Here is a 20,367-nt window from a genome sequence, read left to right as displayed (position 1 = left end):
ACACACACTGATGAACGATTTTACAACACCGTGCGCACGCTAGCCCCAGACTCCCTACTGTGCCGCACACGCTGTCTCCAGTCCTCGAACCACAAATTACACCGCGCATGCCGAAATCACGTGAACTCGCTTCTCACACAACTTTACACATACAAAGTATGCAAATAATTAACCATTGAAAAGGTAAACAGAGTAGGACTTTGTAGCGTTTTCTACAAAAATAAATAAAGAAAATACTTTTCTGAGACTCAAGCCTCAAGTTGGGGGGAGGAGGACAAAAGTAACTTGGTGGGGAGGCAAGGCCCCGATGGCCCACCCTTGGGTCTGATTACCGATGACATCACTTTATTGCCATTCATAACAAATGAACCGTATGTGTGGATGAAATCCTCCTAACTTCACAAATGTCAACTTCATGCTTCCTGTTTCAAGTGAGATTAAATTAAAATCAAACAAAAAGTCAACACGGTTGTGCCAAATAACCTCCTCAATTCACGGACGATTGTCAATAGCCTCCCAATTCCCGAGCACATTCGCGTGCGTAGGGCTTATTGGGCTTTTCTTGACGTATCGGTCGGACGTGTGTGGATTTATGTTATATTTATGTTGCACTTTTTTTAGTCATTATTATTTTCATTAACAAACCGTGACTCTCAGTTGCCTGTAAAATATAATAACATCCAGGCCAAATCCTTCACAACGATTGTGCTGCTATAAGCATTGCCGGTAAATAATAAACAAATTAGCCTTGAATGGCATGTCACCTCGAGTGATCTAACAATTTGATCCATGTCACAATCATTGATAATAACTCCATTGATATTTTGTTAATCAGCTAATTAAGTAAACATTAGAATCACGCAACTGCTCTAAAAGGTTAGAACACTCAAAAGTAAGAACAATTGGCCAAATCATTGGTCGGGCCCTAGAAATTTGTAGTGGTGGCCCAGCCACCATTAGTAAATTTCAGGTCGCCCGACATAGTCACTTGGGCCACCGTTAATGTCGAACCCTGTACATATACATTTGGCGCTCCCTGTCAATATGTAACTGTTGTTGTATTCACTTTTTTTACATCTCATACAAAATAAAAAGCTTATTTTGACAAAGTAAGGAGTAGATACGATATATATCGATTTCAAATGTAGGAAGTAAAAGTAAAAAAAAAAAAATCGGATTAATTGCAGATACCTGAAATATCGGGCAAAAATACGCACTTCGGGACACATAGGGTGTTAACGGTTACTTGCTATTCCCATTCTTGAGAGTAATGGAGACTCAAGATTTTCAAATTGTTAGGTAGGTTTTTTGTTTTGGTTTAATTTCATATACCTCAAAGCTTTTATGAGGTATATGAAAGCTACATACATATATGTAGTAGGAATACCTACCTTCAGACAGATGGGGTTCTCAATCAATACAGCACTAACACTCAACGACCATGTGTAGTGGAGATGATATAATAATATTTCACTGTCACTTCTACGACTGCAGATATCCTCACATCCTGCTTAAGGACCGAGTGAAGATTGCTCAAAACTGGTGTGACGGTGTCTGTAAAAGATCGACTCCTTTGAAATGGAAAACAAAGTAAGTGATGGTTTTCATTTTTGTAATGTCATCTAATGTAACTTATACAATGTGTCCGGAAATACTCATATACACATTCACAATTTGTCATTTCTAATATACAAATGATTATCATGCAAGTGGAAATTTTGCTTGCACTCTGCTATAAACATTTTATGTTGGATACTACAGAGGACCAAATTACACAGATCACACAGGTCACAGTTTTGAGGCATGCAAAAGTGCTGCACTTCCTGAGGTAGGGTTGGGTGGTCTGTGGCATGCTCAAGTGCACCTTAACAGTCATCAGGAAGCAGACTAGCATCTCTCGAACATGTAATTGTCAATTTCCACACTGGGACTCAAACCTTGACCTTCCGGTTCTCAAGAGCCATATCCTTGCATATGCAGAGCTGCCAAATGTTATGGATCATCCAGATTTTTTTTTGGACAGAAATCACTAAACACTAACTCTTTCGCATTTGGTTAGTCGTTTGGATATTAAAAGCAAAACCTGGGACAAATTGCTCAGACGGGTTGAAAACGAACAAAATTAGTTCCTGGATACTGCAATTTGTGTTTGACAGCACACCACTCGCAGATGCAGCAGTGTTGTTAACATGGTCCTCACAGTTAATTTTCATTCATAGAGTGGTTGCTGCTGCAGAAGGGTTTAATTTTCCCTCCACTTTTTAAAATGCTTCAGTTTGGCACTGAGTGGAGACTTGGGAGGCGGGCCTTCCCAGCTGCGGGGTGTCTCATAATTGATGGAGAAAGACGCGCTGTGCAGCCAGCAGCTGCGGGGACCCGCTTGGCGCCAAATTGAAGCATATTACCGCCACGTACTGTACGTATGAAGTTTCCATGGTCAATGTGTCATGCAATTCTGATGAGTTCTTGCAAATAATAGCTGCCGCCTTCTTTAGTGCATGAGGAGCTAATCACAAACTGGTGTCAGGCTGCTGAGGGATGTCACTGGCTCACCCCAAGGCAGTAGTTCGTCAGTTCGGTCCCAAGGCAAACATAGTCAAACCTCCCATATAGAGGAGCCCCCCCCCCCCCCCCCCTTACTTTTGTGTTATCTAATTTTGGCCATTTTGCCCCGCTTTTCAATCACTCACAATTATACGAAAGCACCAGTTATCTTCTAATATTTACCACCATTTTAACTATTATTGGGGTGCCTCGCTTAACTGCCCGAAGACAGCTGCTCCAGCACACCCGCAACCCTTTGAAGATAAGCAGCTCGGATAATATATGAATGGATAGATATCATCAACTAAAGAGCGTAACTTTGATTAAATTCTCGTCCTTGTCACAGTACAGACAAAAACCTGAATGGCAGGTTAATGGAACACTCTAAATTGTCCTTGAGTGTGATTGTGAGCACAAATGGTTATTTGTGTATGTGTGTCCTGCGATTGTCTGGCAACCAGTTCAGGGTGTCCCCTGCCTGCTGCCTGAAGACAGCTGGGATAGGCTCCAGCATACATTCCACCCTAGCGGATAGATGGATGGGTATCTTACTAATGCAATAACTGCCTTGCGGTAATGTTCTTGACATAATTTTGAAAGTATGGAAATTCAAACAAATGGTTTTGAAAGTGAACTTCTGTCGGTTGGCAGTTATGCAGGTGTAATATAATATCCCCCAATCGAAGAGTTGACATCCGTGGGTGAAAATGTTGTCACTACACATCTTCACTGCACAAATTACAGTCAAACCTCAGTTTTCGAACATCACTGTTTTTGACCAAAAATTTAAAGTTTTTTATGCCTCGGATTACGACGGAAAATCGGTTCTCGACCAAACTCAGCCCACTTGAATGCGCCACTTGACTCCTCTCGCCTTCCTTAGACGAGGAAGTGTCACTTCCTCGTCTAAGGTGTAGTGTTCCATTGTGAGCAGACGTATTCTATAAAGATTTTTTTTTTTTAAAGAGTGGTTTGGGTTTTCGAACAGCCTTCTGGAACAGATTATGGTCGAAAACCGAGGTATGACTGTCCATTAAAACAATGGTTAAAAAAAGCTTAAGTGAATACCTCCTTGACAGTGGTGGTCAAAACTAAGTACTGTATTATTGTTGGAAAGGCAGAACATTTGAATTATTGATTCAGGATTTTGTGCAAGTGGTCAAAACGTTTTGTTTATGGTTTGTGTATTTTGTATAAACAGTCCATTTGCAGGACACGAAGTAGGATACCTGTAACCCCTCCATCATTGATAATCATGACCAGTTCATACATGTTTCTCTAATATCCAAAATATGATACACAATGTTGTCATCCTAACTTTACTTTTAATTATTTCTGTAGATTGTTGCCATGGATACAGCTGGATGGAGACACACTATTTTTGTCTCAGGCTGCAGAAATTAGATCCTACCCACTGCGCCATGGCTGCAAGAAGATACGGTATAACCCTGTAAAAGTCTACTCTGGGCACCAGGCAGATGTCTGCAGATTTGTTCTGACTGACTCTCATCTGATCAGCGGTGGAAGGTAGTCTTCTTTTGACAAGGTGTGTGTGTGTGTGTGTGTGTGTGTGTGTGTGTGTGTGTGTGTGTGTGTGTGTGTTGCACATATTATTTTGTCCAACACCTTCAATACCTCTGGTGCAGGCGTCAACCACACACACACACACACACACACACACACACAACATTGAAATTACTGGTTCTTAGCCAATCAGGTCATACATTCACCTTCGGAAAGCCTTCCCGCAGGCCCCCATGACGAGTGAGTTTCTCCGTCCTGTCACTGGGCGGCCGAAGCTTGATTTACGATATGAAGGACGATAACGGACTATGATTGAAAATTCACTTCCAAACCGTACTTTTAAAAAAAACCCTGACATTTTGAGGCTACTGCAATCAACATCGGTTTATAGAGTGGTTTGTTTTCAATCCATATTTTCTTTTTCTTTGGAGGTGGGGGTGGCGGGGGGGGGGCATTTCAGAGTAGTTATGAATGAGTGTACTCCAAAACTCGACACTACAATATAGTACTGTCGGGTTTTGGAGTTCTTGATGTGATGAAGTGGAAGATAAAGGTAAAGGTCTTTTTTTTTTTTTCTTTTGGTAATATTTTCATACGTGAAATGCCACACATTGGCCTCGTTGCTGTCGAAGCATGCAGGTGAGAGTGCTTGCGGCAGACCATACAGACAATCGTCCGTGAATCTGCAAAAGTATTTTTTAGGCACACTTTAGCAGCCCGCTCTGTGTGAACGGAGACCTAAAGGTAGCTATATAGTGTTTCAGTTTACCATTTTTCATGTGTAACATATGTACATGTCTGAATTAGGTAAATCCAAAGGATACAGTGGATTTATTTTATTTTCAGTTGGTCCATTTCAGGACTTTTTTAAGTCTGGCGTAAATAGACATCGATGTCCAGGACGATCGAGAAATTAAAACGCTGTTGTCCAGTTTTTTATTGACTGCAAAATACAACAAGTGAAAAAAGCAATGATAAAAGAGTGGTTTTGTGGCCTCCGTTTATTCCACTACCTTTGCGAGTGGTTAATAAAGGAGAGTAAAAATGATAATAAATAATAAAACAGAGCAATAATGTCACTCACTTGAAAACTAATGACTGTATTTTCTGCTTCAGATTATAAGGCACACATTCAATGAATGGCCTATTTTAAAACGGTTTCCTATATAGGGCGCATTGCATTATAAGGTGCATAGAATAGAAGCGACAATAGTGGTCACGGTTGCGCTATGCATCTACTAGATGGAGCAATGCTAAAGGGAATACAATACAACACAATACAGTTTTATTTATATAGAGCCCTCAAAACCGCTGCAGCTGTAACAATGAAGACAATTGATTTAACAAAAAGACACAAACCTCGTGGGCTCACATCCACAAGGGGCCAAATATCCTGAGAAGTCTTGCTTGTTTCCTTCCTTCGTTTAGTCAGTTGTTAACTATGCTTGTGGTATTATCTTCATTTCATAATGTCTGTGCAGAGCTCACAAAGTAGTTTCTTTATTTGAGTGTGTTGGCGAATTGACATGTCAATTAGTGTTGGAACACTAACAGGGAAACTTTTCAATGGGGAATATAAAGAGAGTTATAGGCTCTTTACATTAGGTGCATCGGATTATAGGGCGCACTGTCGGCTTTTGAGAAAATGGAATGCGCCTTACAGTGCAGAAAATATGTTTTTGAAAAACATCCGTCCAGCCGTTTTCTAATCCGCTTATCCTCACGCGGATTGCGGGCGTGTGGGAGTCTATCCCAGCTGTCTTCGGGCAGTAGGCAGGGTACACCCTGAACTGGTTAACAGCCAACCGTAGGGCACACATAGACGAACAACCGTCCACACTTACACTCACACCTCCGGACAATTTTAGAGTGTTCCAATAACCTGCCATGTATGTTTTTGGAATGTGAGAGTAAACCGGAGTACCCGGAGAAAAAACACATAGGCACGGGGAGATCATGCCAGCTCTACACAGGAAGGCCGCAGCTGGAATCGAACCCTTTCACCTCTGCACCGTTCGGCCGACGTGCTAACCAGTTGTCCTCCGTACTGCCGTAACTTGAAAAAGAGTCAAGCTGAACTGTAGTTGAAATGATATCTGCTACATCTTTCAGCTCACCTACATCCTACCAGATGAGCGAGTTGTCCTTGTAATAACCTCCCTTTGTGTATTTTAGTGATGGCAAGATTCTGGTGCACAACAGAAGGAGTGACAGCACAATGAAGTTATTCGGTCATAATCAGGAAGTAAACTGCATTGACTCAAGGAATGAACTCATCGTCAGTGGCTCGAGAGACCAAACAACCAAGGTCACAATTCATTTTCCATTCGTATTACACATTATAACACCAATTGTCTTTTTTTTTTTACTAGTTCTTACCATAAACAAATACCTGTATCCGTTTATGAATCATGCATTACAGATTTTTACAGGACTCTAATTCCTTCTCTAGATCTGGACATTGGCCTCCAGCTGCCCCAGAGATCTGATTCCCCTTTATGATAGAGTCTGGTCTGTTGTAATTAATCCCACACTCAGGTAGGAATTTCCTCATACCCACACCAACTTTCACAGCGAATTGAAGTTTGACTAAAGTGATATTTGCGACCTTTCGCACAAACTGCAAAGTTAAGTTTGTCACAGTATTGTTCTAATGAGGTAAAGAAATCAACACAAGCTAGCTAAGTTTATTTGTAGAGCACAATTCCTACAAGGCAATTCAAAGTTTTTTGCAGTGATATAAAATTACAAAAAGGCAAACAAAATCATTACATTAAAACATTGACCTTTTCATGCACAAATAATAATAACCTACATCAGGATTTTTTTTCTCGTGTTTTGATTACTCTTTAGGCATGAAAAACAATAATGGCAGTGAGTGGCAACACACGTAAGGGTCCATTGTAGAGGTTCATGCACATCTTTGACATTAAGATCAATTAATATAAGAGAAAACGACATGTGAATATCTGTCCACTCTAGTAACCGCTGTCCCTGAAAGGGCTAAAACAATCGTTAATTGATTATTTTAAAAGCGAGTAGGAAAAATACTTAGAATTGTCATATGCAGAGCCGAATAGAAGTGTTTCAGCCTAGTTTTGAGCATATTCAGAATTGCGACCTGTGTCACATCTTCGGCAAGACCGTCCCAATTTATATCACCATAAAACTGAGGAGACCACTGCCTGGGGTTCTTCGAGCCCAAGAAATCTCATGTGATTTGTCAGAGATGTACAAAGTACTTTGGTAACCATGAAGGGGTGAACAGAGCGGTTTGAAGTCTAATCTCTGAGTGGCATGAAGCCAATACAGAAACCTGAGCACTGGGCTCATATGTTCGGATTTCCTTGTTCTCGTCAGGACTCGAGCAGCAGCATTTTGAATGCACTGCTGCTGTCTTATAGCACACTTAGAGAGCCCAGTCAATAGGTTGCTACAGTAGTTTAACCTGCTGGAGACAAAACTATGGATGGGAGCACAGGTGTCACTCAAGGCCAGGGTGACAGATCTGGCCCACCATACCTCTTTTGTGGCTCGTGAAAGCAAATCGTGTGTCAACTTCTTTGCTAAAATCTATACTGAAATGTCAACTCGTAATGTGTCATAAATAACGCTAAGATATCACAATAGTTTTGTTATTCTGTTTACAGTCACTTGAACAATAACAGATCAAACTATTATGGTTGACTGAAAACTGGTACTCCATCAATTTGTTGTGTCTTAGTAAAAATGCAATGAGACGATGAAACATTTATTTGGTGTCTCTGTCTTAATGGCCCTCCGAGGGAATACATAACTTCAAAGTGGCCCGTGACAAAAATGAGTTTGACACCCCTGAAATTGAATCTCTAAAACAGATTGAGATGCTATTCCTTTGATTTGTGACATTTTTAACCATTTCATATACCCTGTAACCTAGGGGTGTCCAAAGTCGGTCCTCAAGGGCCGCTGTCCTGCCTGTTTTGCAGCTCTCCCAAGAGCAACACACCTGATTCAAATAATCAGGAACGTTCTAATGCTGCTTCAGAGCTGGCTGATGAGCTGATCATCTGAATCAGGTGTGTTGCAGCCGGGAGAGCTGGAAAACGGGCAGGACAGTGGCCCTCCAGACTGGAATATGCCTGCTGTAACCTAATAACATAAGTCATCCACTGAAGTAACCGCTGTCCCTGAAAGGGTTAAAAGCTGCTGGCTGATGTTATTGATTGATGTGGCTGTTAAATTCAGGTCCAGGTTCAATATTCTGACTAGTTTGCAGAGTTCATTATGAAGTTGACTGCCTCTCTATCATCCAACTTGCTTGTTCCCACCCTGGGGTTGAGTAGCAAATACTTTGCAGCACATCATACCATAGTCAAGTCAACAAGTCAACAGTATTTATAGAGCACTTTCAAACAGCCATCGCTGCATACAAAGTGCTGTACATGGAGCAATTTAACATGCACAATAAACAGTAAGACAAATCGGTAATAAAGGCGGTAGAAAGCACCAAACAGTAAAACCAAGAACAAATCTAAGTCATGCTGAGTCGAATGCCAAAGAATACAAGTGAGTTTTGAGGAGGGTTTTGAAGATGGGCAGCGAGGAGGCTTGCCGAATGTTCAGTGGGAGGTCATTCCAGAGAGAGGGACCAGCAACAGAAAAGGCTCGATCCCCTCTGAGCCTCAGTTTAGTTCTTGGTACTTCTAATAAAGTCTGGTCCACAGACCTGAGGCGCCGGGCAGGTGTGTAGGGCCGGATGAGCTCAGAGAGGTAAGGTGGCGCGAGATTATTCAGAGATTTGAAAACAAATAAGAGGATCTTGAAAATAACTCTAAAATGAATGGGGAGCCAGTGAAGGGATGCCAGAGTAGGAGTTATGTGCTCCCTCTTACGAGTACCAGTCAAGAGGCGAGCAGCGGCATTCTGGACCAGCTGAAGGCGCTTAATGGAGGACTGGCTGACTCCAAAGTAAAGGGCATTGCAGTAATCGAGCCGGGATGTGACAAAGGCATGAATTACTGTCTCAAAGTGTTCATGTGAGAGGAGAGGTTTTATTTTGGCCAGCTGTCTAAGGTGAAAGAAGCTGGATTTAACAACGGCACCAATTTGCCGATCGAGTTTGAAATCACTGTCCAGTTTAAGGCCCAATTTTGGGACTGTTGACTTAAGATAAGGAGACAGGGGGCCCAAGTCTACAGGATGGAATGTACAAGGGCCACTGGGACCAAACAATATCACCTCTGTCTTCTTTTCATTGAATCTCAAGAAATTTTGTGCCATCCAGGTTTTGATTTCTTCCAGACAGGTTAGGAGTGGCCTTAATGAGAAGGCGTCTTTCTTGCTCAGTGGGACATAGATCTGGCAGTCATCTGCATAGCAGTGGAAGGGAATACCATGTTTCCTTAAGATGGAACCCAATGGGAGCAGATACAGCGAGAACAGCAGAGGCCCCAGAATTGAGCCCTGTGGAACACCACATGACAGAGGAGCAGTGCGTGACTCAGGGCAGCCAAGGCTGACACAGAAGGTTCTGTCAGCTAAATAGGACCTAAACCACTCAAGAGCACTGCCGCCAATGCCCACCAAGTGCTGCAAACGAGTCAGCAGAATACTGTGATCCACTGTATCAAATGCTGCAGTTAAGTCCAATAAAACTAGACACACGTGGTCTCCAGAGTCATTTGCCAGGAGGATGTCATTAGAAACGCGTAACAGGGCTGACTCCGTGCTATGCATCGTCTTGAAACCTGACTGGAAGACCTCCAAGATGTTATGTTCATCCAAGAAAAATTTCAACTGCATGTGCACCACTTTTTCCAGAATTTTGGAAATGAAAGGCAGTTTGGAAATGGGCCTGAAACTTGACAGCACATCTGGATCAAGACCAGGTTTCTTGATCAAGGGTTGGACCACAGCATGTTTAAACTGTTGGGGAACTACACCAGAAGAGAGGCTGCTGTTGATGATATCCAAGACTGATGTGCCAACACTCGGAGAACCTCCTGAAAGAAGTGCGGGGGAAGAGAGTCGCAAGGGGAGCCAGATGGCTTCGTCTGGCGAACTACATCCTCCAAAAGCGCCAAGGACACAGTTTCAAAAGAATTTAGCACAGCTGAACATGGAACATGGACAGAGGGGTCAGATGCGGTATTTGAGACCGGAGTCCTAGCTGTAGAGACCTTATCAATGAAAAACTGAAGGAATCTGTTGCACATCTCGGGTGAAGAATCCGAGCAAGTAGGCAGAGGGGGTTTGAGTACAGAATCTATCGTTTTAAATAGTGCGCGTGGGTTGTGACGGTTTGCTTGAATAAGGTCCGACAGATATTCTCTTTTGGCCTCTTTTACTGTGAGCTGGTAGTTACGCCAGCAGTCTTTCCAAATTTGATAAGAGACATGCAATTTGTCATTTTTCCACACCATACCAATGAGACAAAGTTTAATCACAAGTTGAATAAACTTAGAAAATAAATGTGAGATGGTAACGTTTTCTCACTGAAATCCAAATCACGTCAAAGCCTGCTCTTTCCAGTCTTGTTTTTTTCATTGAAAGGGACTGATTAAGGAATGGTGAGGGGCAGGGGGTGAATTTGACCCACACCTTCTGAGGTAGTATCTGAAGCCGGAAAGTGGCTTGTTGAAACACAATAGCCACATCAGGCCCCTCCTCGGTCTCTCACTGGCTCTCTTGGGGTCATTCAGTGCTCAAAATAAAATGTAAAATAAATGCAGAAAATGCATACATTAATGAAGATGCAATCAATGAAGCTACAGAAGTGACCAACTACTTTGTTCTGTGGCATGTCAGGAAATAGGCAAATATGAACTGAGAAAAAAAAAGATCAGATGTTTTCACTTGTCCAAGATAACCTGTTGGCTTTCATGGACGACTCCAGAATCGCAGAAACTGTACTGCTAAGAGGTGGAAATTCTGAGGCTTTGGACCAGGGATGCCTTAACTTTTTTGGCCTAAGATCTACTTTTAAAGCTGCCAATCTCCCGCGATAGACCCATGACCACACATGCACGCAAATAGTAGATACAAGAGTTTGTGAAAAGGAAACCACTTCCTCCCTTAGTGGGAGACTTGACGGGGAGGCAGGGATGCGCTTTTGCAGCGTGTTAAGTGCCAGAACACATTTAAAGTGCTTTCCTCGCGCCGCAGATTCCCTTTTTATTTATTTTTTTATTTATTTATTATTTTTTTTTTTTACAATGGCATCTGTAAATCGCACATCAAACAAACTTTGAATGAGAATAAACAAAAATTTGTTATATCTCAATGGCTCTGACTGCTGACCGCTATCAACTTCTGGTGATGCAGGTCATGCACCGCTCTCGGTTAAAAGTGACCTGCTTTATTTTATTTTTTAACTTTTTCTGAAAGTGAAACTGATAGGATGCTTAAGGTGCATTGAATATGCAAAAACATAGATTACTAATATCATGCACAAACTGTATTTATTTATCTATTTATTGATTTATTTATTCGGAGTTCCCCTTACACTAGTCTGCAGACTACCAGTCGACCGTGATCAACTTCAACTGGTGATTTGGGTAATTTCAAATTAAACATCTCTAAAGCTGTAGACTGTAAATTTCCCCAGTGTGGGACAAATAAACGATATCTTATCTTATCTTATCTTAAACCAGGGTTGCCCAATATGTCGATCGCGATCGACTGTTAGCTTGCGGACTGGTCCCAAGTCGATCGCAAGGGGTGTAGAGAGGAAAAAAAAAATCCCAAACCAAAACATTTGTGTGTCTGTGTGCGTGTTATTAATATGATATATTTTTGTGTTAGTGCACACTGCACCCTTAACATCCCGTCAGTCTAAATTTCACAGAAAGTATTTAAAAAACTAAATAAAAATAAAAAAACAGGTCACTTTTAATCTACCGTGGCGCGTGACCTGCATCACTGGAAGTTGTGAGCGTTTTTGTATTGTTATTATCATTCTCATTCAGTTTGCTTCATGTACAATTCACTGAGGACACGGGAAAAGAATGGGAATCTGGAGGGCCGAGAGAAAGCATTTTAAAAATGATATACGTGAGCTACGATCGTTAACACATTGCAAAAGTACGTCCCATGCCTCCGCATCAGGTCTTGACGAATTGTAGGCAGTGATTTCATTTTCACAAACTTTGTGTCATCTTAGAGGCAGTTATGGTTATTGCTCATCAGGGCATTCGCGTGTAAGTGCGTTCATATGCGCGCGTGTGCGGTAACGGGTCAATCGCGGTTGACCGAAAAGTAGATCTTTGGTCAAAAAACGGTTGAGCATTGATTAATCGTTACAACGCCAATGTGTTTAGACCTCTCGATGTGTTCTTCATGCAGGAAAGCTGGATTTCCAGACACACCCACAATTCCAGCTTGACTCTGTAGCAAATATTCTGGGTTCATCATCATCAGAAATTTCAGACTCTGAATCAGAAAAAAATGGTCTCCTCATCTTCCTCATCTGGTTCTTGCTGCAGCATCGCTACAACCTCTTCAACAGTAAATCTGCGAACACAATACTCTAGATAAAGAAAAACAAACGCATTACAATGTTTTCTGGTCCACATCAATATGCATACACATACAGATTTATTTTGGTGACTTAGCTAACCCCCAATGAAAAAAAATATGTCAGCATCCCCCACCACTACTAGCAAACACCACTATAGCGAAAGAGCTAGCTAATCATAATTACCTGTAACTTTCTAACAAGGAATCTACTCACTCAAAGTAGACTAAACCGAATCAAATATTATGTGCAATTCACAAATGTCATCAAATATCTTTTGAGGCAACGTTAGAGAAATTGAAAAACAATACTTACATGAATTAGAGATGGGCAAAAAGGCTTGTGCAAAGCTGTGAAATGTCTTTTCTCTCCGAAGGCACTAGCTAGTAAATCAATGTGGGTCTTTCTGGCCCATGTGTGTCAACTTGAGGTAGAAATACAAAAGCTGTGCTTGTTCATACCATAAGTAAGAAAGGAAACGTGGAAATAATGATCAGTGGTAATCAAAAACAAAACCTTTGCTGCATATTTGGAAGAGTAAATTATAGTTATATAATAAAAACACTCAGTCATGCATAAAATAACAGAAAATGAATATGGGTCATTTTAGACCCAGGTTGTGCATTAGAAGGGTAGTGATATAAAAATGTTCTTTATTCAAAAAGTAAGAAAGAAAAAAATAAAACAATTGTGTCTGATGCTCAAAAACAAGTTAATTGAGGAATACCTTGAATGCTGAATGATGGATGAAATTAATTTACTGCGACGATATCGAAAATAAAAACTCAGCCGGGTCACTTTTGACCCATGTTATGCATCAAAGGGTTAATGAATGGAAAAATCCACCTCACCCCCTACTACCTCTGCTTCGGAGATCCGAACACCAGCCATGCGTGAGCTCAGGTCCCGATGTAGAGTGAATGTGTACGGTACATGCACTATGCCGGATGTAACACATTTCTTAACTTCTATATAATACCAAGACATTATTATCTTTACGAGGCTGCTTTTTGTTTGCTGCATTTACTGTGTGATTTAGTTGCGAGGTAGGAGTGAGCTGAAGTTTCTGTTTGAAGTGAGGAAATGTTCCAGCTAGTCAAACAGAACACCTTAGAGCTGCCCCTTTTGGTTGGAATAAGAGAAACAGGCTTAGGCGATGTGTATGGTTTAATATTAAAGCCAGTAGTGCTGTTATTGTCTCACTAACTGATGTGTGAGACTGCAACTCTGTTTGTGTGTGCAGGTGCACGACGGTGCTCATGCGCGTGAGTGTGAGTGTGCACAGAGACACAGGCAGGTTGCCTCATGGATATATGATTGTATCTTTTTTTGGCACAGAACTGGCAGGTTAAGGAAAGAGTAGGCCCATGAGATGACTTGTTCTATCCTGTGATGTAAGCTGGATCAGTGTATCGGTTTGTGCTGTGTCATGCATTGTTTGGTTATCTGCCTTTTGATAGATGGTACAGAGAAAGTGAGGCCGACCAGGGAGGAAACTTAATAAACTGTATTAGTATTCAGTGTACAGTCATACCTCGGTTTTCGACCATAATCCCTTCCAAAAGGCTGTTCGTTTGTTTGAATTTGTTTGATTGTTCGTTTGTTTGAAAACTGCAACCATGTTCCCCCCAATAATCAATGTAATACATTTTAATGTTCCAAGTCTAGAAAACAACTTTTTTTAAAGCATTTTTTTACTATTTTACACCATAAACCAGGGGTGTCCAAAGTCGGTCCTCAATGGTCGCTGTCCTGCCTGTTTTGGAGCTCTCCCAGGAGCAACACACCTGATTCAAATCATCAGGATCGTTCTAATGCTGCTTCAGAGCTGTCTGATGAGCTGATCATCTGAATCAGGTGTGTTGCAAGCGGGAGAGCTGGAAAACAGGCTGGACAGTGGCCCTCCAGGCCCAGAGCTGGACATGTCTGCCATAAACTGGATACACATGTAATATGTAAAATACTGTACAAACAAACTGTTCAAATTTTAACATAAACATTGTAACATAAACATTCAAGTAACCTCTCTCTCTCTCTCTCTCTCTCTCTCTCTCATCGTGACAACTGTAGATTGCATTATTTTACACCTTGAATGAATAAACCCGAAAGTAATGGCTGTAACTATGGACTCTCTCTCTGCAATCCTACGCTACGGTACGAGGTAACATCCCTCCATCCATTTTCTGAAACGCTTTGTCCACACAAGTCCTGTCTCGTCCAAATTAAAAGTTTGCTGGGGAAGATATTCCTCGGCCTTGATGAGATTTTCAAACTCAACTTTAAACTTTTTGGCAGCTTCCTTGTCTGAACAGACTGCCTCCCCATGACGAATCACAGAGTGTATCCCACTTCTTTTCCTCAACTTTTCGAACCATCCTCTGCTTGCTTTAAAATTAAACTCCTCAGGAGCAATGCTAGGATCCTTTTTTATCAAATTTCCATACAACTGTCTTGCTTTGCCGCAATTCGTATCTTGGCTAAGACTGTCCCCTGCTAAATGTTTCTCATTTATGAAAATAAGCAAATGTTTCTCCACTTTCTCTAATATGTGTGGCCTTTGTTTGCTAAACATACGAGATCATTTAGCCACATCAGTGACTTGATGATGGTCTTTCTTTTTTAGGATGCTGCTGAACTCCTTAGCCAACACAGACACACGTACACCTGATTTATATTTCGCGATCAAACCTTTCTTAAATTCAATAGTTTTGCACACTATTTTCCTCTTTTTTTCACCAGCTTTACTACTTCCACTTGCTTTCTTTGGTGCCATGATTTGGGGCTGATACACAATGCAGAAATCACAGTCCGATTTGTGTAGATGTAAAGAGATGCCTCTTTGCACAACCTACACCTTGGGTCTTGTCTGGTGTGGTATATCTGGGCCTCAATGGCTCTGGTGCTCAGGGCCTGCTCCAGAGCAGCAGGATGAGTGCCTCTGTGCTGTCCTTCAGGCCAGCCCTCTCTAGCCACTGATAGGACTTCTTGAGATCAGCCACTTCAGTTATGGTCCAGTGGTACATCCCGTGTAGGGGCTTGTCCTCCCATGATGGTCCCTCTTCCAGCGCCTCATCCTCTGTTCCCCATGGTCTGAGACATTCTCTGAGTATGTCATCCGTTGGGGCCTTCTCCTTGATGTATTCATGGAGCTTGGATGTTTCATCCTGGACAGTGGCTCTCACACTCACTAGTCCTCCTTCCTTTCGGCTTGCGTACAGTCTCAGGGTGCTGGATTTGGGATGGAACCCTCCATGCATGGTTAGGAGCTTTCAGGTCTTAACGTCCGTGGTCTGAATCTCTTCCTTTGGCCACCTTATTATTCCTGCAGGGTATCTGATCACTGGGAGGGCATAGCCGTTTATTGCCCGGGTCTTATATATATATATATATATATATATATACACACATACATATTAGAGCTGTCAAATGAGTAAAAGATTTAATCTAATTAAAAATGCAACTGTCATAATTAACTCAAATGAACTAAAAAATTAATCGTGATTACTCACGCATTTTTTATCGTTTCTGAATTTCCTTTTATATTTTTTGTTCTTTTTTTTTGCCCGTTTTAATGCTCTCATCAACATGTAATCATGGATCCGTTTTCTTTGTACAAAATGCAAATATTTATTGAAACAGCAATTTCAATTTGAAATTTTACATTAACATTTTTCATTTGGAGCAGTTATTCACACTTGGAGCACATAATCTCTCACACAATATAACTGTCATCAATAACAGTGGAAACAAACATTTTGTCACACAACAGCTCAAAACGGAGCAATATAAAATTATAAAGTGCATACCTAAGAGAAATTAGTACTCGGTCTATAGTGCAGTTGAACCATGGTTTAATACTTGCGTTTTCTCAATTTGCTTTGAACATCGCTGTCAGGCTACCTGCTCATTATTCAGCAGAGGCTTGTCAACGGAGTCTATTATTTCTCTCCCAAAACAGAAAAGTAACAGTAAATTAAGAGAAAAACAGTAAACTATAACACGTAAGCCTAGCCTAATACTTCTTTGCTTTGAGCCAGTCACTCAAACAGACAAGCCTGTTGACATTTTCAGACGAAAGGGAAGCTCGCTTCTTCCGTACAATGTGGCCAGATATTGAAAACAACCTCTCAGAAGGTACTGATGAAGCCGGTGTTGCCAAGTACTTGCGTGCAAGGTGAGACATTTCTCTGTGTGATCCTTCATGTGTGGACCACCATTCTTGGGGACAGTCATCAATGTCAACAAGACGCTCTGCCTTGTAGCACTCCAGACATTGCTCAAGACTGTCCTCCTCCTCTTCAGAAGAAGACTCAAGTGCAAGCAAAAGAGTTGGTTTCTTCGTCGGAGGCTCAGGCGTGACTTACTTATCTCGCTGTACGGGCACCTCCTGAAGCAAGGTGTGGACCATATCTCATACCTCAGCCCTGTCAGGTTTGCTCAGACACTTGAGGTCCTTAAACCTTGAAACAAAATGAAAACCAACTTAAATACAGGTACGGGTGCAGATAAACAAAACAAGATTCATACATATATAAATTCAAATACAAATGCAAAACACACTGAAACGCAATGCTGAGAATGAGCATAAGTAAGAATAAAGCATGACAATCTGACCTTGGGTCTAGTGCTGTTGCAACTTTCAGCCATGTGATGTTCATCTTCTCCTTGCGAATCTCCATGTCTGCTAAGAAGGCTCCTTTAAACTTGATCATGTAGGCTGGATCGTCCTCTCTGACCTCCATTACTCGCGACAGATGACACAATGCTGGCAGCACCACCGAAGAAGACACAAACTTCTCTCCCCAAGAAGTTCAGACACATACCTGCAATAATATAGATAAGCACTTTAGTGGGGAACTGCTGATGCCTACTGTAATTTAACGAGAGTTCACATACCCACAACTCATATGTACACACACAGGTAGATATTTACAACACACAAGTAGACACATACACACACATGTCTACCTGTCTGTTGTACACAGTTAGACATGCACACACACACCTCATTCAAAACTGATTTTCACATGACATGGATACACAGTCATTTACCTCAAGTGCTCCAGCATAGCCATGAGCTTCTTCAATTTCTCCATCTCAGTATCTGTTGGCATGGCAACGTTGGTTGCGTGACCGGCTAGAGCATCTCTCAGAGGTTCAGCATTCTGCAGAACGCGCTTTATCATTTCCAGGGTACTGTTCCATCTGGTTGACACTTCCTGTGCGAGTGACTCTTTCTTCTGATGATGTGCAACTTGTTGCTTCTCGAGGTCTGCTTGGTTTGCTGGACTATGCTTGAAGTGTCCTACAACGTTTCTGCATTTTGTCAATGCGCTGTCAAACGGGCTGTTGGTTAAAGAAACTGTGACTGCTCGGTGCAAAGCATGAACAATGCACGGGATGTGCTGAAAGGGAAGCAGCCTGGTCGCTGCAACCATGTTGCGTGCACTATCCGTGGTTAATGAGACAATTTTGTGTTCAATTTCCCACTCTCTAGCTACTCGCACAAAGTGCTTTGCAACAGTGTCAGCGAAGTGCCTCTCTTTTGTCTTTGCAACAGTCAAAGAATGCGACTTAAGTTCCCACTGTTGGTCAAAATAATGGGCTGTGACTCCGAGGTAGTTGTGATTACTAAGGGAAGTCCAGTAATCCCCGGTGAGCGCAACTGCATGTGTCTTCTCCAACGCTTGGCGTACTTTATCCTTCTCCGCTTCGTACAATTTCTGCACCTGGCTTGTAATGGTGGCTCTCGTCGGCATTTCGTAGGAGGAGTCGTTCGATGCAATTCGAATGATTTCAGCGAGACCCTCGTCCTCCACAATGTTAATAGGCCTGCATGCAGTCGCCACCCAGTTAGCTATGGCTCGAGTAAGTTTGCTCTTAGTCGCGTTATCCATTTTCTTCTCTTTGAAATTCTCCATGGATGTCTGGCTTAGACGAGTGGGTGTAGTACTTACATCAGCCGTGTGCTTGGCCATTAAGTGATACTTCAAACTCGATGTGCTACGATGATAACTTAGTTCGCGACTGCAAAACACACAGACAACCTTGGTCTTGTCAGTTGAGCCATCTGGCAACTTTTTAAAAGTAAACTGTCCATTCATAAGTGATTTAGTATCCATTTTCCATATCTCAAGCTGCCGCTCAAACTGTGGCTGACCAAACAGATATGCGCGTTTATTTTAGAACAACGCAACATCCGGTGACTTGTGGTGCCGCGTTAATCTTGCGAGAAAATTTAATCCCGCGAGAAAATTTTTAATCCCGTGAAAAATTATTTAAATTAATGCCAATAAAAACGCGCTAAACTGACAGCTCTAATATACATTTTATATATATATATATATATATATATATATATATATATATTGCTTGAGTCTCTTGTAACTGGATGTCTTCACCTTACAAAATTATTATTATTATTATTATCCATCCATCCATTTTCCGAACCGCTTGATCCTCACTAGGGTCGCGGGGGGTGCTGGAGCCTATCCCAGCCATCTCCGGGCAGCAGGCGGGGGACACCCTGAATCAGTTGCCAGCCAATCGCAGGGCACACAGAGACGAACAACCATCCACGCCCACACTCACACCTAGGGACAATTTAGAGCGTCCAATCAGCCTGACATGCATGTTTTTGGAATGTGGGAGGAAACCGGAGCACCCGGAGAAAACCCACGCAGGCCCGGGGAGAACATGCAAACTCCACACAGGGAGGCCGGAGCTGGAATCGAACTGTGCACTCTCTCTGCACTGTGAAGCCGACGTGCTAACCACTGGACTACTGTGCCGCCTATTATTATTATTATTATATGAATTTTTGTATTCTACACAAACAGCGATGGTGTGTTTTTGATTACATATCACAGTTTAAAGTGCAGTAAAACTCAGAGCTGACACATTGGATCTGGTAATCTTATGTCTGAGCCAGGTGAATTAATTCGGCCCCTGTAAATCAAAACCGCTATGTTTTGGGGAATATCTGGAAAGATCTGTGTCCTGTTCCCTGTTCTGGAACCTTGTATTCGCTCAATTTCTCAAGACTACTTTCAGACCTGACAAATGTGCCCGTCACATCAGTAACACAAATGGCTGTAAAATGTTTTTGAGGAGACGTGCTAGGTTGCAAAGAAGCAACAATTAGGTTTTTGAAAATCCACAAAATTCTCCCACACATTTCTTGTAGGGGAAAAAAAAAAGTTTGCGGCTGTTCTTCCACTGGTGTTTATTAGAGGTTCTTTGATAGTTCTAGGAGCAACTGCCAACGGTTTCTGACGCAGCATCGTGCCAGCGTAATACCACAATTACAATTAAAAGGGACGCTGATCAGAGATTTGTTTTCATGATGTCAAAGCTTCTCAGGGCACAGGTGGTCCATCATTTGGTGGAGGCCTCCTAATTTTATATTGTGTATGCAGATTTTATCAGCGACTCACACCAGGAGATCCATTATTTGTTAGTTTGGCTTTGATGATCGCTCATGTCGAGTAGCCGAAATCCAATTATGTTGGCACATTATTCTGTGCCACATTCTTGCCAAACAAGGCGCTGCCCCGATTTTGAGCTTGTGTGGGTCTAGTGTGGGATGCATGCAACACTGACCATTAGTGTAGGAAAAAGGGGGCCTGGGCAGGAGCCAGTGAAGGGAGAAGCTACCCTGAAGAGAGGTGAAAACAGGGAGGGGGAAAGAATTGTTTTGTCTCGAATTCCTCAAGCAAATCTACAAAGATCTTCGAGGGGCCAAAAGCGCTTTTGAACATTTTAAAAGAAGAAAATGATTGTTGGATAAACCGTCAGCTATT

At 42.0% G+C, this 20,367-nt stretch overlaps 1 protein-coding gene across 2 annotated transcripts in view; it reads left to right on the top strand.

The window, feature by feature from the left end:
* The window catches only part of fbxw4 (F-box and WD repeat domain containing 4), a 64,254-nt gene that overhangs the window by 6,294 nt on the left and 37,593 nt on the right, over positions 1-20,367 (top strand). For both annotated transcript variants that reach the window (XM_086121743.1, XM_086121742.1), the window contains exons 2-5: positions 1,495-1,590; positions 3,886-4,071; positions 6,244-6,376; positions 6,521-6,606. In XM_086121743.1, coding sequence (XP_085977869.1) covers positions 1,495-1,590; positions 3,886-4,071; positions 6,244-6,376; positions 6,521-6,606 — 501 coding nt within the window. The remainder of the gene's footprint in view (positions 1-1,494; positions 1,591-3,885; positions 4,072-6,243; positions 6,377-6,520; positions 6,607-20,367) is intronic.

This window comes from Hippocampus guttulatus, chromosome 10 (genome assembly GCF_054856545.1).
Source record: "Hippocampus guttulatus isolate MCC_2025c chromosome 10, RoL_Hgut_1.0, whole genome shotgun sequence".
Lineage (NCBI taxonomy): Eukaryota > Metazoa > Chordata > Actinopteri > Syngnathiformes > Syngnathidae > Hippocampus > Hippocampus guttulatus.
The sequence above is the reverse complement of the archived record's forward strand: the minus strand, read 5'-3'. Positions and strand labels throughout refer to the sequence as shown.